Below are 24,653 nucleotides of genomic sequence, written 5' to 3'. Positions count from 1 at the left end.
AAAAAAAAACAGAAATGTCGCATTAGAAGTGTCTCTTTAATTTATGCTCTTAAACAAATATATTTAATTTTTTGCAAAGAAAAACATTGTCATTTAATTTTTATTATTATGGAAGAAAAGTATTAGAAGAGTCTTTTATCAAATATTTCATACCTAAATAACTTTTTGGTCTATTATAGTAGCTTTCATTAAAACTGCTATTATATAATATAATTGTAATATTTTTACTGTCCAATAATACTTAATTAATTAGAAAATCATAGTTTAATTAGAAAGTAGTAATTTTTAACAATAGAGTAAAAGATCATTTTTTTATATGATTTACTTCCTTCTAAATAGTATGAGACCGATTGGTTTAACCTTTTATCACAAATTGTGATATAACTATTGTAATAATATTGGATTAATGTTGTTTAAGTTAGAGCAATTTTAATTAATATAAAAATAAATTTAATTAATATTTAAGTAAATCTTAATTTAGTTAAAATTAGTATAACAATTTTGGACTAAGATATTTTGGGATGAAAAATAATAATATGGGTGCTTTTTTGAAATATATATATTTTTAAGAGCGACACTCTTTCCATGAAAAAGAAAATAAAGAGGGTCGTTTTTATTAATTCCGAAATATATTTAAACTAATTTTTAATATACTTTTGAACAATTGAAAGAAAACATTTCTGAAAAATAAAATATGTAGTAATTATTTATGTTGACCACGGAATCTAATATATAATATCGATAAATCAGCTAAAAACAAAAAAAAATAGCAGGATTTGAATCGGAGTTGGTCACGTGACTCACGTTTGTTTGACTAGAAGGAGAATACCAGCCGTTGAATCGTTGGATGTTGAGAGAACAATTGCTTGCTGTATGTACATTTTTTTTATATATTCAAAATACCCCTCCTTTTTTCTCTTTAAGTTCACGAATCAATTTCGTCTGAAATTGAGAGGACTTTGAATTACATTATCAAATGCAGATAAAAGACAGAAATATATCAAGAGACTTTCAGAAATATATTAATTTTAATTTAAAACAATTCAGAATTTATAAACTAATTTCGGATGAAACTGCCCTATATCATTCAAACATTTAAAATTTTGATATTTTTTGAGTTAGGAGGTTCTAGGAACTCACTAGTGGTAGATATGATCTGTTTGAAATTGATAGTCCGACAATTCAATGATTTAGAACGGTCGGTTCAACTATTCTTGGACGGTCAACTCTTAACTTTAACTGTTCAATACAATTACGGTTCACAGTTCATGCACGGTTCATAACGATTCATCATGGTTCACGGTTCGTACATGATTCACCATGATTTAAGATTATTATATTAAAAAAAATACAAATTCATTAAAAATAAAAGATTTGTACTTATTTAAATTACCTATGTATCCGTTAAAGTGTAGGGGAATCAAAGTCAATGTAATTCTCTTATCTTTTCATCATTTTATCTTATGAAGTGGTGTTGTTACTCACTTCCATTTCCCATTCTTGTAGTATTTATTCCTTCGATATCAAATTCTTCAACTTCGCTATCTGAAAGTTGCGAATTCTTTTTTTGACTATGGTCCAATCGTCAAGTAATACTTGGGTTTCCAACAAGTCGAAAGACAATGTCGATTGTTGTTCATCCAATATATTACCGTCGACACTAAACATTTGTTCCACAACAACTATTGACATTAGATAAACTAAAATTTCTTTAGCGATCATGGAGAGGACGAGAAAGTTTTAAACCTCTTCTATAACCACCACTTTATGACATCGAAATCTATTTCATTAAAGTCAAAAGAAGTCATAAAATAATTTTCAAGCTCCTCATGGAACTTAAGGATCTTCATGGGTATTTCGTCCATTCTTTTAATAAAATTTGTACTTCTATAAATTTTAAATTACTATTACAAGTATTTTATATTTAAAAAATATTAAGTTGTATTCCAAATTTTATACTATATTCTTTATAAATATCGTATAAATAATTTCTAATATTATATATACTATTATTTGGATAATCTTTAAATAGAATTAAAGTGTCATACTATAAACCTTACATTTTTTTTTTGTAAAACTTCTAATTTAGATTTAGGGTCTAAAACAAATACAACTATATAAATTTCATGAATATGAAAAAATAATTTTTCTCATTTCGTTTTCATTGTTAATATACAAGAAGATAAAAATTCATTAATACTATTTTCATTTAAAACTAATAATATATTACAAAAATTTCCTACAAATAAATGAGAAGTACGATAATAAAAATTGGAAAGTTATTCAGTGCATCATTAAATACTTTTAAAATTTTACGAATACTATCACAAATATTCTATTGTTGTTAAAATAAATATATATTAGCATTATTAATATTTTGTGCAAAAATGAGCATAATAATTCTCTATATTGAAACTAATCATGTAACAATTGATATGTTGAATTCCAACGTATTGGTACATTATGTAAAAAAAATTTAGTTCTCATTATTTTAATTTTATAAAATTTATCTCATTGTTTCATTATATATGGATGTAACCATAAATAGGAAATGACATTTCTAATTGGTTCAATATAATTTGCTAAAATTCTTAATCCATCCTGAACACATAAATTTAAAGAATGACAAACGCAACGAATATGAAAAAATAAACTACTAACAATAGATTGACATATAAATTTAAGTTCTTTAATACTAACAGTATTAAAATTAGAATTATCAAATGATATTGAAAATATTTTATGAGTTAATCTATATTCTTCTAAAATTAAACATAATAATTATAAGATATTGTAAGCATTATGTGATTTATCAGAAATTTTATAAGCTAATAATCTTTTTTGGATATTCCAGGAGCTATCAATCTAATATCAAAGTTACACCTATATATGAATGTGTTTGTCAATGATCACTCCAAATATCGGAATATAAAGAAATTTTATTATTTAATTTACTAAATTCTTTAGTTATTTTTTCCCTTGTTTTATTAATTGATCCGGCGGTAAGAACAGGGACCCCCCTCTGAGAGAAGTCAACGCCACGTGGAGGTTGAAAGGTAACAGGTCAACCAGAGGTTTGGCCGAGCAGATGAATATTGGGGCGACCGGCCGAATGTTCTGAGCGGAAGCAAAGACACCCCGGCGGGGAGTCGGGGTTCCGACGCTCATGTTGAACAGAGTCATATGGCCGAGCGGGTAGCCCGCTCGGCCGAAGGCATAAAGTAGCAACACTGCGAACAGTTCACAGAGCACAGGACCGGGAATCTCCCGAGCGGACCAGCACATACGACCGGTCGGACGCGAGGGAACTGCTGACCGGCCGGCCACTCGGCATGGAGTAAAAGGAGAAAATGACAAGGGAACATCTTCTGACAGCGGATATATTCGACGAGGAGGCCATACGTAGGATCTTATGGCAAAGGGCTCCACTGTCCCATCAGAGATGTGCTTGGACTGTAGCAATATGGTGTCAAGTAAGCTTTGCTGACAAGTCCATACTGAGGTATGGACTGAGGACACGTATTCACCTCGGTATTTGTGCGTGAGCCCCCTTCCTAGCTCTATATAAGGAGCCTCACACTTCGCCGTAGGTACGCATTCTACGATATTCGGAGCCACTTCTTTGTTGTCCACTTGCCTGACTTGAGCGTCGGAGGGTCGTCGCCGGAACCACCTCCCGGCCCGACTTCTTTGCAGGTTCGCCGGAGCTCCGTGTGACCGGTCGGGGATTTACGTCAGCAGCACGGAGAGCGCCACGTGCCCAGCGTTCGTTGATTTAGCGTTCGGACAGGATCATTAATCTTTTAATTATTTTTGTATGTGTAGTTCTAGGAACACGTTTAACAGATGGACTAAGAGATTCTTTACAAAAATATTCAAAAGTGCATTTAGATCCAAAACTAAATGAAAGATGTTCTTCAAAAATAAATCTAGCTAATGATTCTCTAATTTATTATTAGAATATAAAATAAATTAGAATCACTACTTTCACTAGAAGAAAATCTAGATAATTGTATTTGAGCACGGTTAATTCCAAATTTCATTGAGTACTTCACTTCTATGTGTCGTTTCAATGACCCATAGCCATCACCAGTTTGGAATTTATAGGAAGCATTGCAGTACTTACATTTTCCACACATTTCTCCTGACGAAAAAATGACCTTATCAAAATGTTTAGTAAAAATAAAAGATTTTAAAGAAGGAATTTCCCAAACCTTAGAAATAATTGCATCAGTACTTCCTTGTGTTTCAGGTGTCGAAGTCGGATTCGAAAGTTGCTCGATCTCATCATTAGTGGATTGAATGTTCGAATTCACTATTTCCTTGCCCCTTCAAGATCAAGACAATGAACCTCCTCGCCCTCGACCTCCTTCTTGCGCTCGACCTCCTTCCATTGTAGTCGAAACTCGAAAGAGGAAGTCAAAAGTGTGGAGAATTGGAGTCGAAAGCGCATAGAGATTATGGAATTGAGAATGAGAATAGAGAAGAGGTATGTGAAAAATAATGAAATGAACTCTCTGTTTATAAAGTTTGTAAAGTAACGGATACTAAATCAGAGTTATCAATCAAAAAATGATCAAATGATCTCAACCATTGAAAAAATACAAAAAAAAAAACCTTGTTTTTTCATGCCAACAGCTAGCGGTTCCAATGGGCCTCAACCATCGGCCAACGGTCCCAAAAAAAATTGAGCACGATCAATTCCAAATTTCATCGAGTGCTTCACTTCTACATGTCATTTCAACGACCCATAGTCACCGCCGTCTTGAAATTTGTAGGAAGAATTACAATACTTACATTTTACACACAATTCTCCCGAAGGAAGATTGACCTTATCAAAATATTTAGTAAAAATAAAAGATTTTAAAGGAGGAACTTCCCGAACCTTATAAGTAATTACATTGATACTTCCTTGTATTTCAGGTGTCGAAGTCGGATTCGAAAGTTGCTCAGTCTCATCATCAGTGGATGAATGTTCGGATTTGCTATTTCCTTGCCCCTTCAAGATCGAGATGATGAACCTCCTCGCCCTCGGCCTCCTTCCATTGTAGTCGAAACTCGGAAGAGGAAGCCAAAAGTGTGGAGAAATGGAGTCGAAAGCGTGTAGAGATTGCGAAATTGAGAATGAGAGTAAAGAAGAGGTATGTGAAAATAATGAAATAAACTCTCTTTATAAAGTTTGTAAAGTAATGGATACTAAATCGTAGCCATCGATCAAGAAATGGTCAAATGATCTTAACCATTAAAAAAAATATAAGAAAACCCCTTGTTTTTTAATCTCAATGTCTAGTGGCTCCAATGATCGTGAACCATCGGCCAACGGTCCAAAAAAAAAATTAAGCATGGTCGATTCTAAATTTCGTCGAGTGCATCACTTCTATGTGTCGTTTCAATGATCCATAGCCACCGCCAGCTTGGAATTTTTAGGAAGCATTGCAGTGCTTACATTTTGCATCCAATTCTCCCGATGGAAGAGTGACATTATCAAAATGTTTAGTAAAAATAGAAGATTTTAAAGGAGGAATTTTCTGAACCTTAGAAGTAATTGCATCGGTACTTCTTGTGTTTCGGGTGTCGAAGTCGGATTCGGAAGTTACTCAGTCTCTGTTGGTTGCTACTCGGAATATCGTATCGGTTCCCCTGTACAAAAATTTTGTACAAGTCCTGAACCTTTCCTAACAACCTATTGTGTTCTATAAAAATTAAACTTGGAATCGCAAACAGAACTTAACATTATTGATTCTAAATTTAACTTATCTGTTCTTAGAGGTTTAGACTTGGATCGCTAACGATGCTTAACATTATTGATCCAAATCCAAATCCACTCATGTTACAAATTTGATTAAATATTTATTTTAGAGATCGGCTTCCAGGTTAAACATGGCGACGCACTAGGCCTTCTTGGGTATGAGATCATCCACCACTTCCTAGACAAAGTCTTTCAACGAAATTCAATATTTAATCTCCTTATAGTAACCCTAGGTTTAATCAAAAAGAACAATCGAATCACAAGATCGAAAAAACAAAAGAAACACAAATTTGAATCACAAATCTGAAACCCAGAACCATTAGCCTCTTATGTTTGGTATTTCAAGATTTAAACAAAAAGATGAACTAGTTATGATGCGGAAACTAATAACTAGTTATAGCTTTTGTAACTTATAGACCTCACGATCTTCTGTCGTATTCCTCTTCTTATCTCGGACGTTGTGTGGGCGATGATCTACCAAGACGAGAATCCACCCAAGTTTCCTTCTTCTCCAAGTAAGTTTCGACCACCAACAATCTCCAAGAGATGATGAACTTTCGGCCATCAACCAAGCTCCAAGAGATGCTAAGAAACAATGCCTCCTATCTCTCCTTCTTCCTGTAACAAGATCCGGCCACCACGAAGCTCTTTGAGATGAGATGCCGCCGGCCACTAAGGAAGAAGAATAGGAGAAGGAGAAAGGATGAGGGTCGGCCACCACCAAGGAAGAGAAGAGAGGAATAATAGATGATATATTATGAGGTGAGACACATCTACCCTCTCTTTTATATTCCTTGGTCTTGGCAAATAAGGAAAGTTTTAAACATAATTAAAACTTCCTTATATTCCTTGCCAATGACTAAAAGGAAAAGTTTTAAAACAAAAAATTAAAACTTCCTTTTTCATCCTTACATGGCCGGCCCTACAAGTCCTCCAATTAAGGAAAGTTTTAAATACAAAATTAAAACGTCCTAATTTGTTTTCGGAAATTTTTAACATAAAATTTCTCTTTTAAAAAGTCCCTTCATGGTTGATTATAAAAGGAAACTTTTGTAAATTAAAATCTCTCTTTTAAAACATGTGAATGATTACAAAAAAAAAAAAGGAAAGTTTTCTCCAAAATTAAAATCTTCCTTTTAATTTATAAATAAGGAAAGATATCAAATCTTTCTCTTAATCCTTTGTAGAAACTATAAAAGGAAAGATTTAATTTTAAAACTCTCCTTTAAAATCATGTCTTCCACATTAGGAAAGATTTAAAATAAACTCCCCTTTTATTTTATTGTGGCCGGCCACCTAAGCTTGAGTTCAAGCTAGTGTCGGCCACCACTTTACCTATCAAGCCTTGGTTTGGCCGGCCCTAGCTTGGGCTCCAAGTTAGGCTTGGTCGGTCACCTAAGGATGGGTAAGAAAGTGAGTATAAGACTTTATAAATAAGAGTTACGACAGGGACCGAGAGGAGGAATTGATTTTGGTCTCCCGATGAACTTGAGCTTCCCGTGTTCGCCCCGAACACCCAACTCGAGTTCATCAATAATAACTTATACCATTAAAAATTATTATTAAATTATCGCACCAATCTCATATTACTATATAGACTCTTTTTATCACGAGGGCAAGCACCTCACTCATCTGAACCTTCTCCTCCATTACAGGAAGAGAGCAGCAGCCACCGCTACCTGTTCTCGATCTCCGGACTCCAAATCGAGAAATTGAGGAGGAATTCTTGAGCTCGATCGATTATCTCTGAAAGGACAAAATAAAAAAGGGATTTTTATTTATTTTTTGTTTCTTTGTGTCTTCGCTCCGATCATTGGGAGAGACGTGTTGTTGAGCACTGGACCCTCAACTACCTATCCACAAACCTTTATAATTACTGAATATTTAAATTTCGTCAATTAATCAGTAATTAATATATATATATATATATATAAAAAGGTATTTTCAATCATCATTTTTGTGAAAAGCGTGTTTTTTTTAAAAAAAATAAAAAATAAAAAAACGTGCACACGTTTTGCAATACTAGGATACATTCGAAAATCCTAATAGCAAATTAGAACTAGACATTATAAAAAATTAATTTAACATCATATTTAATATTAATTAAAAAATTAAGAAAAATATGTTTTTTAATTTCTTCGGTCCAAGATATTTATAGTAGCTTATTCATTCAGTAAAAAATTCTAACAATACTCTAGTCTCCAACTCTAAATTATCGATTGATTAATGAAAAAAGTCTTAATAATATACCGTAACTGAGTCTTGAACTTTATCCCTGATATATTTTTAAAAATTACTAATAAAACTTAAAATTATTTTTACTGTAAAAAAATAACATTAATGTAATTTTATTTTAAATTTTACTAAAATTAGTTAGTCTTAATAAAATAGTCATATTCTAAAAATATTATTATTTTATGTTACTATAATTATAAAAATAAATTGATTTAATTAAATTAAAATATCAATACAAAGGAACATTTTTTAGATTAATTTTTTTATCATTTTAAGTAAAAAATAAACATAATTAAAATAACTTCAACATAGTGAAAAATTATTATAATAAAAATATAATATTTAATGGTTATTTAAGGGCGGCTATAATTAAAGCAACCATCTAAATGACCACTATAATAATATATTAATTAATTAATTAATGATTATACTAATAGTATTGTATTTATTAATTGGTTGCTATAATATTACAATATTCTAGACTTCTAGTAGTAATTTAAAAGGTTACTAGAATATTTTAAATTTTGATTATTTTAAAATGATTTTAATAATGTTTGAATATTTTTAACCAAATTATAAAAAAATTATATAAAAATATTTTATGTATAATTTTTTTTGACTAAATTGAATTAATTTATATTTTTTAGCAACTACTTCCTATTTGTTACAATAATAAAATAAATATATTTTTTATATCAAAAATATGATGGGGGCCTTTTTTCTTTTAAAAAAGAAAAAGAAGAAATGTCGCATTAGAAGTGTCTCTTTAATTTATGCTCTTAGAAAAATATATTTAATATTTTGCAAAACCCAATGTCTTTTAATTTTTATTATTATGGAAGAAAAAATATTAGAATAGTCTTTTATCAAATCTTTTATACCTAAATAACTTTTTGGTCTATTATAGTGGCTTTCATTAAAACTACTATTATATAATATAATTGTAATATTTTTACTGTCCCTGCTCAGTTAATTAAAAAATCATAATTTAATTAGAAAGTCGTAATTTTTAACAATAGAGTAAAGGTCAATTTTTTCTATGATTTACTTCCTTCCAAAGGAAAGACCCATTGGTTTAACCTTTTACCACAAATTGTGATATAACTATTGTAATAATATTGGATTTACGTTGTCCAAGTTAGATCAATTTTAATTAAACTAAATTAATTTTAATTAATATTAAAATAAATTTAATTAATATTTAAGTAATTTTTAATTTAGTTAAAATTATTATAACAATTTTGGAATAAGATATTTTGGGATGAAAAATAATAATACGGATGCTTTTTTGATATATATATTTTTTTAACAGCGACACTCTTTTCATGCAAAAGAAAATAAAGAGCGTCGTTTTCATTTATTCCGAAATATATTTAAACTAATTTTTAATATACTTTTGAACTATGTAAAAATAATTAAAATAAAATATATGGCAATTAATTATATTGGCCATGGAATCTAATATATAATATCAATAAATCAACTGCAAACAAAACAAAACAAAAATATAGCAGGATTTGAATCTGAGTTGGTCACGTGACTCACGTTTGTTTGACTAGCAGGAGAATTCCAGCCGTTGAATCGTTGGATGTTGAGAGAACCATTGACTGTATGTACATTTTTTTTTATATTCAAATTTCAGTATTCTACCAAACCGCGTATGTAATTTTCGGTATCATCCAAATCTATATTCAAATCATATTATATTCTCAAAATACCCTCTCCTAAGTTCATGAGTCAATTTCGTCTCAAATTGAGAGAACTTTGAATTGTATTATCAAATACAGATAAGATATAAATATGTTAACGAGATTTTTTAGAAGTATATTAATTTTAATTTAAAATAATTCAGAGTTTATAAATTAATTTTGGATGAAATTGTCCTATATTATTAAAAAATTTAAAATTTTGATATTTTTTGAGTTAGGAGGTTGTAGGATCTCATTAGTGGTAGATTTCATCCCGTTTGTAATCGACGGTTTGACGGTTTGAAATTGTCGGTTCAACGATTTTTGAGTGGTCGGCCCTTAACCTTAACTTACGGTTCACGGTTCGGAATGATTCGCCACGGTTTACAATTCGTGCATGATTTACCACAGTTCAAGATTATTATATTAAAAAAATTATACTTATTTAAATTGTCTATGTATCCCTTAAAGTATAGGGGAATCAAAATCAACATAATTGTCTTACCTTTTTGTCATTTTACTTTAAGAAGTGGCGTTGTTATTCACTTTAATTTTTCATTCCTATAGTATTATTCTTTCTTTATCAAATTCTTCAATTTCATCATCTGAAAGTTACATTCCTTGAATTCTTTTTTCGACTCTGATCCAATCGTCAAGTAATACTTGGGTTTCCAACAAATCGGGAGATAAAATTGATTGTCGTGTATCCAATATGTTACCGCCGACACTAAATATTTGTTCCACAGTAACTATTGGCACTTGATAAGTTAAAATTTATTTGGCGATCATGGAGAGGACGAGAAAGTTTTGAGTCTTCTATGACCACCACTTTAGGACATCAAAATATATTTCATTAAAATCAAAAGAAGTCATAAAATAATTCTCAAGTTCCTATTGGAAATTGAGAATTCTCTGTTGAATACAATTTTACAAATCAAAATCTTGGTACCAACGATTGTTGAAAGTTAAGTTTGATTTCAAAATCGAACTCTACGTTTCGTGTAGATAAATCTGGACTATTAATTTGCTCAAAACCGATTACGGGTGAATGAGAAATTAATTGTTCAAAGATGTGCTCAAATTAACATTAAAGAAAAAGATGGGGTTTTAGTCCCACATCGTTAACCGGCAAGAGCCAGTGTTTCCTTATATGTGTTGCTGTGTTAATATTTTTAATACAAAAGCACATGTACTCTCTACCCTTGGGTGAATAGGTGCTCACACCTGTGAGCCCGCAATGGACGCTTTGTTGGCGCACTTTGCACTTCGCATCGTCGCGAGAAGCTTTAATTTATGCTCCACGTGGCGGTGACGTGGCATGTCAGGTGATGAGGCAGTACCTATGTGGCATGTGACTGTGTAGAGAGCAATGACTGGATTGGGGCGTCGGATTAAATGTTGTAATACTGAGATCAAGATGAGATATGAAGAGTTATAACTCTTCAAATCAAGGGACGAGATCATATCAGAATTTGAAGAGTTATATCTCTTCAGATCTGATGGTTGAGATTAAAAGTCATCTGAAGAGTTATATCTCTTCAAATCTGATGGCTGAGATCAAAAGACCTTTAAAGGGTTATACCCTTTCAAAATGAACGATCCAGATCAGTCCAAACCAAGGGTTACTTACCTCTTCACCCAATATAAATAGATCCCTCTCATTCTTAGAAATTACTTCATTCGAAAAGCATTTGCATTCAAACCATTCTTCTATCTCTTGCATAAGAAGAGTCCAAAAAGCCTACGAGAAGGTTCGTCGGTCTCGAAATTTGAAATGCTACTATTTCGAGACATCGTCGTTATATCTTGGGAACGAATTGCTACTATCCGTGAGCACCGTAGCGGAGCAATATCGTTTTATGGAGATAGTGTCGAACACTAGCCTTGACGACAACTCAGTTTGCTTCCTCCCTGCAGCAATCTCCCGGAAGTTCTGACAGTCGACTAAAATCGACTATGTCAAATATCGAGGAGCAAATCCAGAGGTTCGAGGACCTCACAATCGTAAAACGATATCGGCAAACTGATTTGGATGGGATCAACGACGTACCAACCGCCATCCCTCACGCTGAGAAGCCGGAGAAATTCAACGGAGCTGACTTCAAAAGATGGCAGCAGAAGATGTTGTTTTACTTAACCACGCTGAACCTTGTACGGTTTCTGCGTGAAGACCCGTCAGCCGCTACATAAGATAATTCCGGTAGTAAGGCTGCTCGCGATGCGTGGTCATATGACGACTTCTTGTGGCGCAATTACGTTCTTAACGTGCTGGACAATGCGCTATATAACGTATATTGCATGATAGAGACGGCCAAATCTCTGTGGGAATCGCTAGAGAAGAAATACAAAATCAAAAACGCCGGACTAAATAAATTCATCGTTGGCCAGTTTTTGGATTTCAAAATGGTGGATTCCAAAAGCGTCACGTCTCAAGTCCAAGACATGCAACTGATAATGCATGATCTGGACGCCGAAGGAATGTTGCTGAATGAGACGTTTAAGGTTGCTACGGTAATCAAGAAACTCCCTCCGTCATGGAAGGATTTCAAAAATTACCTAAAGTAGAAGCAAAAGAAGATGGGACTTGAAGATCTTATCCTGCGGTTGCGGATAGAGGAGGATAATAAAAAATTATCTGACTTTAGAGGAACGAAGCGGACAGTCGACGAGATGTCCAACCTAACGGAACCAAAAGCCAAGAAGCCGAAGCAACTGAAACAGAAGGCTTAAGGCAAGAAGTTCAAGGGCACGTGCTACAACTATGGAAAGTCAGGACACATGTCCAAGGACTGCAGATGCCCGAGAAAGATAACCAAGAGTTAGAAAAATGTTGCGAACCAGGTCGCAACTTCTGCTAACATAAATCTCAGCACCATGGATCTCACTGCAGTCGTGTTTAAAGCCAACATGGTGGACAACCCGAAGCAGTGGTGGATCAATACTGGAGCAACCCGCCACATCTGTTCTGACAAAGCGATGTTCTCCAAGTACACCCCGATAAGTGGAAGAAAGCTCTATATGGGCAATTCCATGACTTCCCCGATTGTTGGACTCGGAAAAGTAGTTCTAAAAATGACGTCTGGGAAAGAGTTAACTCTCAATGATGTGCTCTATGTTCCCGACATCATAAAGAACTTAGTTTCTGGATCAACACTTGTTAAAGCCGGATTCAAACTAGTGTTCCAATCCAACAACTTTGTACTTACGAAGAATGGTGTCTTCGTAGGAAAGGAGTATTTGGAACAAAGTTTGTTCAAGATGGTTGTAATGACTGTACACCGTGATTTTAATGGTAATAAAATAAAAGATTCCAGCTATGTTATTGAGTGTTTCAATTTATGGTATGATCGGCTTGGGCATGTCAATAATAATACTTTGAAATGTCTCATCAAACTAAATTTATTACCAAACATCGATGTTGATGAAACACACAAATGTGAAGTGTGCGTGGAAGCGAAAATGACGAGACTACCTTTTCATTCAGTGAAAAAGTTGAAGACTCCTCTAGAATTAGTACACAGTGATCTATGTGACTTAAAATTCGTGTAAACTAGATAAGGTAAAAAGTACTTTATTACTTTTATCGACAACTGCATGAGGTTATGTTATGCCTTTCTTTTAAAATGTAAAGATGAAACCCTAGAAGCTTTCAGAACCTATAAAACGGAAGTTGAGAATCAACTTGATAAACGAATTAAAATAATTCGTAACGATAGAGGTGGAGAATATGGTGCACCATTTGATGAATTCTGTTCATAATCTAGAATTATCCATTAGACAACGACGCCTTACTCACCTCAATCGAATGGTGTTGCCGAACGTAAAAATTGGACACTAAAGGAGATGATGAATGCTTTGTTGATAAATTCAGGCTTACCCCAGAACTTGTGGGGGGAAGCCATTTTATTAGCAAACCACATTCTCAACAAAATCTCTCACAAGAAAAATGATAAAATATCATATGAACTATGGAAAGGCCACGAGCCATCGGACAAATACTTGAAAGTGTGGTGGTGCTTAGCAAAAGTCGAAGTACCTAAGCCAAAGCAAGTTAAGAACGGACCTAAAACGCTCGATGCGATATTTATCGGATATGCCCAAAACAGTAGTGCATATCGTTTCATAATTCATAAGTCAAACATTCCTGATATTCATATGGGTGCAACCATAGAATCTCATAATGCAATATTCTTTGAAGACGTGTTCCCAAATAAGAAGGGAAACGTTCAAAGTAATTGATCCTGTCTGGAAGCTGAGAAAACGAACCTGCCGGTGTGACGTGTCTGGAAGGTTGACCGCATCCCCATGACCCGGTTGATGATCTGTCCGTTGCGTTGACCAAGTCGTCTGAAGTCCTCCTCCGGTCAACTGTACCTGTATCCAGCGGCCGTGTTCCCCCGGTCTCTGGTACCTCGGTGCTCGAGGCGAATCCCACAAATGTATGAGTAACCACATAATAGTATAGCAGAATAATTAACTAAATGCAGAAAAGGTACGAGAACGTACCCTGGCCCAGGGGGACGCCCTCGGATGGATGGATGAGCTGGTCGTGTCGCCAATCGAGTCGTAGCGGCCCGGAACAATACAGCGGCTCACAGGCCGGCACACGTCACGCATGCCGGATAACAACCATGGTATGAAGAATGAAGTACAACGGCACGATGGCCGGATCCACATCGGCTCACAAGCCGAACATAATCTTGGCGCGAAGGCCTGAATACGCAAACCTGAGCCCATCGTATGACGACTACTTGTAGGGTGATGACGGCTGCCCGGAGGTGTCGGTGGCTGCGGCAGGAGCTGCCGGAGGTGACGGCGTAGACGCCGGAGGCGCTGGCTGCCGCAGATGCGGGCTGCCAAAGGCGCTGTGGCGCTGCGAGGAGGTGTAGCAGCGGAGATGCTGCTGTCAGCAACAAGGTAGGCTACATCTAGAGCCCTTCGCCGGCAGCAGTGGCTATGGCTGCGGGAGAGGGCAGCGGCAGTCGTTGTGGACTGCAGTGAGCGACGGAGGATGACGATGGTGGTCGCCGGAGGGCGACGCCAGCTGGGAGCAGTGATGGCGGCTGCTGGAGATGTCGGCAGCGACATCTGTTGTCGCTGGAAGCCGTGACGACGATATACGCCGGAAGTGGCGAAGCTGGATACCGAAGGCAGTGGTGCCGAACGCCGAAGACAGTGGCGACGGTGACAACTGCCGGGGGAGACAGCAGTGATGGGAAGCGTCGGCGGCTGCTGGGTGAGATGCTGGCCGGCGCTGGAAGTTGGCGCGTGGTATGGCGAGGAAAAGAGAGAAAGTAGCGAGAGGGGCGGCCTGCGGCGGCTCTAGCGAACTGAGGCGGCTCCGACGGCAACATCTCGAGGAGAACAGAGGCTATGCCGACCACAAGAAGAGGTGAGGAGGAGAAGAGCAGTGGTCGGAGACCCGCAGCCGGCCTTGCCACCGGCGGCGGCGTGTCCAGCCATACCGTCGCAGCGGCGGCGGGTTGCTCCAGTGGAGATGTCACAAGCGGGAGATGGAGAGGAGGAGATGAAACGGCCTGTGGCCGGCGTCGGCGCCGGCGAGGAGCCTGAGAGGAAGGAGGTGGCTCCATTTCCTCTGGCGGCGGCAGCCTCCTTCCCCCGTGCAAGCTTCCCCCCCCCCCCCCCTTCTTTACATAATCTGTGAACAGTGCTTAAAAGCACTCCAAACCCTCAATGCGCCCAAAAGACCAAAACGCCCTTATCCCTCTCCTTAATCCCTCCCTTGCCCCCACTATCTCCGGATCACAAGCCTCCCCTTCAAGTATAGTCGAAGGAGGCGTGAGTCCGACTGACTGGACAGTCTATTGCAAAGAGTTGAACCACTCTCGATGTCAAAGCCAAATCGCTGAACCAATAATATAATGTAGCTCGAGCGGTCGCTATAATAATGGTGTCGTAGGAGATGGTAACGATACAGAGCGGACCAAGTCTGTAATCGGTCCAATGCTGAGTGCGCAGCCACGAAGATACCAACCGGACGATCGAAGTGATGTCGATCAAGTGGATAGACGCCGAGCATAAGATGCTGAGCGAGCGACAACGTCAAGCGAGTGCCAAAACAACAAGCAAGCGGCGAGTGTCATGATAGCAGACCGAGCAACACGCTGGACAACAGGTAGACCGAGCGGACGAGCGATGCCTAATACGCGACCCTGAAGATACCAACCGGACAATCGAAGTGCTGTCGATCGGATAGATAGATGCTAGACGAACGCTGTCGTGCGAGCGATCGAAATGATGCCGATCGGATGGATAGATGCTAGACGAACGCTGTCGTGCGAGCGATCGAAATGATTCCGATCGGATGGATAGATGCTAGACGGACGCTGCCGGGCGTGCGACCGGAATGTCGATCGGTCGGATAAATACCGGGCGGACGATACCGCGCGTGCGACCGGAATGATGTCGATCAGTCGAATAGATGCTGAGCGGACGATGCCGCGCGTACGACCGGAATGATGTCGATCGGTCGAATAGATGCCGAGCGGACGATGCCGCGCGTACGACCTGAATGATGTCGATCGGTCGAATAGATACCTGGCCGCGACGACTGCTCGACCCCGAACGGGGGAGATAGATGATCATGAATCTGGTCCGTGACCGGTGAAGGTCGCTCAACCCCGAACGGGGGAGATAGATGATCATGAATCTGGTCCGTGACCGGTGAAGGTCGCTCAACCCCGAACGGGGGATATAGATATATGATGTGCTGGTCCGCTGAACTGGTCCGAAACCGGTGATGATCGCTTGAATATAATCCTCCCGGCCGATCGGCTCGAGCCCGTAGCAGCTACGGGCTCGTATATAATCCTCTCGGCCGAACGGCTCGGGGGTCTTCGCCATCGAGCCCCTGGCTCGTATATAATCCTCCCGGCTGCTCGGCTCGGGGGTCTTCGCTATCGAGCCTGCAGCTCGGATATAAACCTCCCGGCCGATCGGCTCGGGGGCCTTCGGCTTCGAGCCTGTGGCTCGGATATAAACCTCCTGGCCGATCGGCTCGGGGGGCCTTCGTCTTTGAGCCTGTGGCTTGGATATAAACCTCCCGGCCGAACGGCTCGGGGGCCTTCGTCTTCGAGCCTGTGGCTCGGATGTAAACCTCCCGGCCGAACGGCTCGGGGGCCTTGGCTATCGAGCCCGTAGCAGCTACGGGCTCGTATATAATCCTCCCGGCCGAACGGCTCGGGGGTCTTGTGGCTCGGATATAAACCTCCTTGCCGAACGGCTCGGGGGCCTTCGTCTTCGAGCCTGTGGCTCGGATATAAACCTCCCGGCCGAACGGCTCGGGGGCCTTCGTCTACCTCCCGGCCGAACGGCTCGGGGGCCTTCGTCTTCGAGCCTGTGGCTCAGATATAAACCTCCCGGCCGATCGGCTCGGGGGCCTTCGGCTTCGAGCCCCTGGCTCAGATATAAACCTCCCGGCCGATCGGCTCGGGGGCCTTCGCCATCGAGCCCCTGGCTCGTATATAATCCTCCCGGCTGCTCGGCTCGGGGGTCTTCGCCATCGAGCCCGTAGCAGCTACGGGCTCGTATATAATCCTCCCGGCCGAACGGCTCGGGGGTCTTGTGGCTCGGATATAAACCTCCCGGCCGAACGGCTCGGGGGCCTTCGCCATCGAGCCCCTGGCTCATATATAATCCTCCCGGCTGCTCGGCTCGGGGGTCTTCGCCATCGAGCCCCTGGCTCGTATATAATCCTCCCGGCTGCTCGGCTCGGGGGTCTTCACCATCGAGCCCGTAGCAGCTACGGGCTCATATATAATCCTCCCGGCTGCTCGGCTCGAGGGTCTTCGCCATCGAGCCCGTAGCAGCTACGGGCTCGTATATAATCCTCCCAGCCGAACGAGCCCGTAGCAGCTACGGGCTCGTATATAATCCTCCCGGCTGCTCGGCTCGGGGGTCTTCGCCATCGAGCCCGTAGCAGCTACGGGCTCGTATATAATCCTCCCGGCCGAACGGCTCGGGGGCCTTCGTCTTCGAGCCTGTGGCTCGGATATAAACCTCCCGGCCGAACGGCTCGGGGGCCTTCGTCTTCGAGCCTGTGGCTCGGATATAAACCTCCCGGCCGAACGGCTCGGGGGCCTTGGCTCGAAGAACTACTACAAATCACATAACTAACCGAGAACAGATAACGGAAAGACTGACCTAGGTCATGAGGATAGCAGAACTCTCTGGCGTCGTCCATCTTCACGTTCCAGATCAGGCGCGTTCCCACAGACGGCGCCAATTTGATCCTGTCTGGAAGCTGAGAAAACGAACCTGCCGGTGTGACGTGTCTGGAAGGTTGACCGCATCCCCATGACCCGGTTGATGATCTGTCCGCTGTGTTGACCAAGTCGTCTGAAGTCCTCCTTCGATCAACTGTACCTGTATCCAGCGGCCGGGTTCCCCCGGTCTCTGGTACCTCGGTGCTCGAGGCGAATCCCACAAATGTATGAGTAACCACATAATAGTATAGTAGAATAATTAACTAAATGCAGAAAAGGTACGAGAACGTACCCTGACCCAGGGGGCGCCCTCGGATGGATGGATGAGCTGGTCGTGTCGCCAATCGAGTCGTAGCGGCCCGGAACAATACAGCGGCTCACAGGCCGGCACACGACACGCAGGCCGGATAACAACCATGGTACGAAGAATGAAGTACAACGGCACGATGGCCGGATCCACATCGGCTCACAAGCCGAACATAATCTTGGCGCGAAGGCCTGAATACGCAAACCTGAGCCCATCGTATGACGGCTACTTGTAGGGTGATGACGGCTGCCCGGAGGTGTCGGTGGCTGCGGCAGGAGCTGCCGGAGGTGACGGCGCTAGACGCCGGAGGCGCTGGCTGCCGCAGATGCGGGCTGCCAAAGGCGCTGTGGCGCTGCGAGGAGGTGTAGCAGCGGAGATGCTGCTGTCAGCAACAAGGTAGGCTACATCCAGAGCCCTTCGCCGGCAGCAGTGGCTATGGCTGCGGGAGAGGGCAGCGGCAGTCGTTGTGGACTGCAGTGAGCGACGGAGGATGACGATGGTGGTCGCCGGAGGGCGGCGCCAGCTGGGAGCAGTGATGGCGGCTGCTGGAGATGTCGGCAGCGACATCTGTTGTCACTGGAAGCCGTGACGACGGTATACGCCGGAAGTGGCGAAGCTGGATACCGAAGGCAGTGGTGCCGAACGCCGAAGACAGTGGCGACGGTGACAACTGCCAGGGGCGACAGCAGTGATGGGAAGCGTCGGCGGCTGCTGGGTGAGATGCTGGCCGGCGCTGGAAGTTGGCGCGTGGTATGGCGAGGAAAAGAGAGAAAGTAGCGAGAGGGGCGGCCTGCGGCGGCTCTAGCGAACTGAGGCGGCTCCGACGGCAACATCTCGAGGAGAACAGAGGCTATGCCGACCACAAGAAGAGGTGAGGAGGAGAAGAGCAGTGGTCGGAGACCCGCAGCCGGCCTTGCCACCGGCGACGGCGTGTCCAGCCATACCGTCGCAGTGAGGTGAAGGAGGAGGGTGGTGACGGCGTCGCGAGGCGGAGGAAGAAGAGCGGCGGTGGGTTGCTCCAGTGGAGATGTCACAAGCGGGAGATGGAGAGGAGGAGATGGAGCGGCCTGTGGCCGACGTCGGCGCCGGCGAGGAGCCTGAGAGGAAGGAGGTGGCTCCATTTCCTCTGACGGCGGCAGCATCCCTCCTGCGAGCAAGCTTCTCCCCCCCTTTACATAATCTGTGAACAGTGCTTAAAAGCACTCCAAACCCTCAATGCGCCCAAAAGACCAAAATGCCCTTATCCCTCTCCTTAATCCCTCCCTTGCCCCCACTATCTCCGGATCAGTAATGACAATGGAAGTTCTAACAAAGATGATGTTCCAGAACTTAGTTGTCAGAAAAGGGCTATTAACAATCAAAGCGAAGAGTCATGTCGCAGCAAAGGGGCTAGAGTTGAGAAATCGTTCGGGCCTGATTTCATGACATTTATGTCGAAAATGAACCTAAGAACATTAAGCGAAGCTCTCTCTAGTCCCGACACCCCACTGTGGAAGGAAGCTGTCAATAATGAAATCGAGTCCATCATGAATAACCATACTTGGGAATCAGTAGACCTTCCTTCTGGTACTAAACCATTAGGTTGTAAATGGATACTAAAATGCAAGTATAAAACTGATGAATCAATTGACAAGTATAATGCCAGACTTGTAGCCAAAGGGTACAAGCAAAAGGAAGGCCTTGATTACTTCGATACCTACTCACCGGTGACAATGATTACGTCCATTCGAGTGTTGATAGCCATTGCAGCATTTTATAACCTTGAAATACACCAAATGGATGTTAAGATTGTATTCTTAAATGGTGAATTGGAAGAAGAAATTTACATGGAGCAACCTGGGAGGTTCGTAGCTCCTGGAAATGAGGGAAAAGTGTGTCGACTTGTTAAGTCGTTGTACGGACTTAAACAAGCGCCAAAATAATGGCACGAAAAATTTGACAAAATAATGTTGTCAAACGAATTCAGAATAAATGAATGTGACAAATGCATTTATGTCAAAAGCACACCTGAAAGTTATGTAATCATCTGTCTATACGTAGACGACATGCTGATAATGGGAAATAATCATGATGTAATCATGAGTACTAAGAAAATATTGACCAATAATTTCGATATGAAAGATATGGGTGTAGCAGATGTCATATTGGGAATTAAAATTCTTAGGACATCCGATGGGATAGTTTTAACACAATCCCATTATGTAGAGTCAATATTGAAAAGATTCAATACATACGATTTCTCTACTGTAAAAACTCCTATGGATCTAAGTCAACACTTAGCGAAAACTATGGTGAGCCCATATCGCAATTAGAATATTCTCGGATAATTGGTAGTTTGATGTATCTCACAAACTGCACACGTTCGGATATTGTCTGTGTGGTCAACAAACTGAGTCATTTTACGAGCAATCTAAATGACACCCATTGGAAAGTACTGATACAAGTTCTTAGATATTTAAAATATACTATGAACTACAGATTACATTACGGAAAGTAACCTATGGTATTGGAAGGATATTGTGATGCTAATTGGATATTAGATACAAAAGACTCAAAATCCACTAGTGGATATGCATTCACGATCGGTGGGAGAGCAATATCTTGGAAATCCACTAAGCAGACGTGCATAGCTCGGTCAACAATGGAATCCGAATTTATAGCACTTGACAAAGCAGCTGAAGAAGTTCCGAGCTGGACGAAACCTGTGCCCGCCGTACTTATCTACTGTGATAGTCAATCAGTAATTGGAAGGGCACAAAGTAGTATGTATAATAGTAAGTCACGACATATACGTCGTCGACATAATACCATTAGGCAGTTGATCTCGAACGGAGTGATTGCAATCGACTATGTCAAATCTAAGGATAATTTGGTAGCTCCCCTTACGAAGGAGGTAAGTCGAGATCAAGTATACTACTCATCAAGAGGAATGAGATTAAAAATCTGCAACTAAAAATGACTGTAGCGATAACCCAACATTATTGACTGGAGATCCCAAAATCTTGGTTCAATGGGATAATGAAGTTACAGAAGTTGTGTAACAGCACAAGAGAAATGATTATCTCTACTATCCCAATCCTAGGATGATTTGGTGTTGTCCTACCACATGTAGTGAGGATAAGCTTATGCTTTTAATGACTTTTATACCTTATAAAGGTGGAGTATGGTGGGATACTCTTGATAGAAATATCACCTATGTGAATGTGAAGATAGGCCGCTTCAATGAAACACTCATAAATCCAAGATGGTGTCCATGGCCGAAACAGAACCAACAATAAGAACCAAAAGTGGGTGAGATAAGTATTTGTGTGGGTGTTATTGTCTTAGTATACACCAACAGCTAAGCAGTTCAAGACATCACGTTCACTGCGCAACCTAGTATGCTCGATAGCATTCCACTACGGAAGGTTCAAAGCCACAAGCTACCTTTCCCGATGCATTGACTTATCGATTGAACTCTTGTAAAGTGTCAGCATGCATACATGCACTATATGCATTAATTTCCATTCATGTGAGGTATTGTTGAATACGATTTTGCAAATCAAAATCTTGGTGCCATCGATCATTGAAAGTTAAGTTTGACTTCAAAATCGAAATCTACGTTTCGCGTAGATAAATCTGGATTATTAATTAGCTCAAAACCGATTACGGGTGAATGAGAAATTAATTATTCATAGATGTGCTCAAATTAATATTAAAGAAAAAGATGGAGTTTTAGTCTCACATCATTAACCAGCAAGAGCTAGCATTTCCTTATATGTGTTGCTGTGTTAATGTTGTTAATACAAAAGCACAGGTGCTCTCTACCCTTGGGCGAGCAGGTGCTTGTACCTGCGAGCCCGCCACACACGTAATGAGCGCCTTGTTGGCGCACTTTGTACTTCACATCGTCGCAATAAGCTTTAATTTATGCTCCACATGGCGGTGACATGGCATGTCGGGTGACGAGGCAGTGCCTATGTGGCACGTGACTGTGTAGAGAGCAATGATTGGATTGGGGCGTCGGATTAAATGTTGTAATCTGAAGATTAAGATGAGATCTGAAGAGTTATAACTCTTTAGATCAAGGGACGAGATCATATCAGAATCTGAAGAGTTACATCTCTTAAGATCTGATGGTTGAGATTAAAAGTCATCTGAAGAGTTATATCTCTTCAAATCTGATGGCTGAGATCAAAAGACCTTTAAAGGGCTATACCCTTTCAAAATGAACAATCCAGATCAGTCCAAACCAAGGGTTACTTACCTCTTCACCCAATATAAATAGATCTCTCTCCTTCTTGGAAATCATTTCATTCGAAAAGCATTTACATTCAAACCATTCTTCCATCTCTTACATAAGAAGAGTCCAAAAAACCTACGAGAATGTTCGTCGGTCTCGAAATTTGAAATGCTACTATTTCGAGATGTCGTCGTTATATCTTGGGAACGAATTGCTGCTATCCGTGAGTATCGTAGTGGAGCAATATCGTTTTACGGAGATAGTGTCGAACACTAGCCTCGACGACAACTCAATTTGCTTCCTCCCGGCAGCAATCTCCCGGAAGTCCCGACAATCGACTAAAATCGACTATGTCAAATACCGAGGAGTAAATCTAGAGGTTCAAGGACCTCACATTCTCGTGGATATTAAAAATTCATTAGTACTATTTTCATTTAAAATTAATAATATATTGAAAAAAATTCTAAAACTAAATGAGAAGTACGATAATAAAAATTAGAAAGTTATTCAGTTGCATTATTAAATACTTTTAAATTTTCACAAATATTATCACAAATATTCTATTATTATGAAAATAAATATATATTAGCATTATTAATATTTTGTACAAAAAATAAGCATAATAATTTTATATATTGAAACAAATGGTGTAACAATTGATATGTTAAATTTCAACGTATTAGTACAACATGTAGAAATTTTTTAGGTTTCATTCTATTAATTTTACAAAATTTATCTCATTATTTCATTATATATGAATGTGACCATAAATAGAAAATGATGTTTCTAATTGGTTCAATATGATTTATTAAAATTCTTAATCAATAACAGATTCACATATAAATTTAAGTTCTTTAATACTAGTAGTATTACAATTAGGATTATGAAATGATATTAAAAATATTTTATGAGTTAATCCATATTCTAAAATTTAACATAATAATTATAAGATATTGTGAGCATTATATGATTCATTAAAAATTTTATAAGCTAACAATCTTTTTTTGGATATTTCAGGAGCTATCAATCTAATAGCAAGTCACACCTATATATGAATGTGTTTGTCAATGATCACACCAAATATCGGAATATAAAGAAACTTTATTATTTAATTTACTAAATTCTTTAGTTATTTTACCCTTGTTTTTATTAATTTTTAATTATTTTTGTAAGTGTAGTTTTAGGAACACGTTTAGCAGATTGACTAAAAGATTCTTTACAAAAATATTCAAAAGTGTATTTAGATCCAAAACTAAATGAAAGATGTTCTACAAAAATAAATCTAGCTAATGATTCTCTTAATTTATTATCAGAATATAAAAATAAACTAGAATCACTATTTTCACTAGAAGAAAATCTAAATTGTTGTGCTTAAGCATGGTCAATTCTAAATTTCATTGAGTACTTCAGTTCTACGTGTCGTTTCAACGACCCATAGCTATCGTCGGCTTAGAATTTATAGGAAGCATTGCAGTGCTTACATTTTCCAAGCAATTCACCCAACGGAAGAGTGACCTTATCAAAATATTTAGTAAAAATAAAAGATTTTAAAGGAGGAACTTCCTGAACATTAGAAGTAATTGTATTGGTACTTCCTTGTGTTTTGGGTGTCGAAGTCGGATTCGAAAGTTGTTCGATCGCATCATTAGTGGATTGAATGTACGGATTCACTATTTCCTTGCCCCTTCAAGATCAAGATGATGAACCTCCTCACCCTCGGCCTCCTTCTTGATCTCGACCTCCTTCCATTGTACTCAAAAATTGGAAGAGAAAGTCAAAAGTGTGGAGAATTGGAGTCAAAAGCATATAGAGATTGTGGAACTGAGAATGAGAGTAGAGAAGAGGTATATGAAAATAATGAAATAAACTCTCTATTTATAAAGTTTGTAGAGCAACGAATATTAAATCATAGCAATCGATAAAAAAATGGTCAAATTATCTCCACCGTTGAAAAAATACAAAAAAACTCATTTTTTTATCCCAGCAGCTAGCGGTTCCAATAGTCCTGAACCAACGGCCAACGGTCCAAAAAATAATTAAGCACGGTCAATTCCAAATTTTATCGAGTGCTTCACTTTTACGTGTCGTTTCAACGACTCATAGCCACCGCCGGCTTGAAATTTGTATGAAGCATTACAGTACTTACATTTTGCATACAATTCTCTTGACGGAAGAGTGATTTTATCAAAATGTTTAGTAAAAATAAAAGATTTTAAAGGAGGAACTT

The 24,653-nt window shown here is 39.5% G+C and overlaps 1 protein-coding gene across 1 annotated transcript; it reads right to left on the bottom strand.

Moving 5' to 3' along the window:
* Positions 1-14,600: 14,600 nt before the first annotated feature.
* LOC122026807 (lysine-rich arabinogalactan protein 19-like) lies at positions 14,601-15,263 on the bottom strand. The gene has a single exon (XM_042585520.1). The coding sequence runs from the start codon at positions 15,261-15,263 to the stop codon at positions 14,601-14,603; it is 663 nt and encodes a 220-aa protein (XP_042441454.1).
* Between the last annotated feature and the right edge of the window lie 9,390 nt (positions 15,264-24,653).

Source organism: Zingiber officinale, chromosome 10A, assembly GCF_018446385.1.
Source record: "Zingiber officinale cultivar Zhangliang chromosome 10A, Zo_v1.1, whole genome shotgun sequence".
Lineage (NCBI taxonomy): Eukaryota > Viridiplantae > Streptophyta > Magnoliopsida > Zingiberales > Zingiberaceae > Zingiber > Zingiber officinale.
The sequence above is the reverse complement of the archived record's forward strand: the minus strand, read 5'-3'. Positions and strand labels throughout refer to the sequence as shown.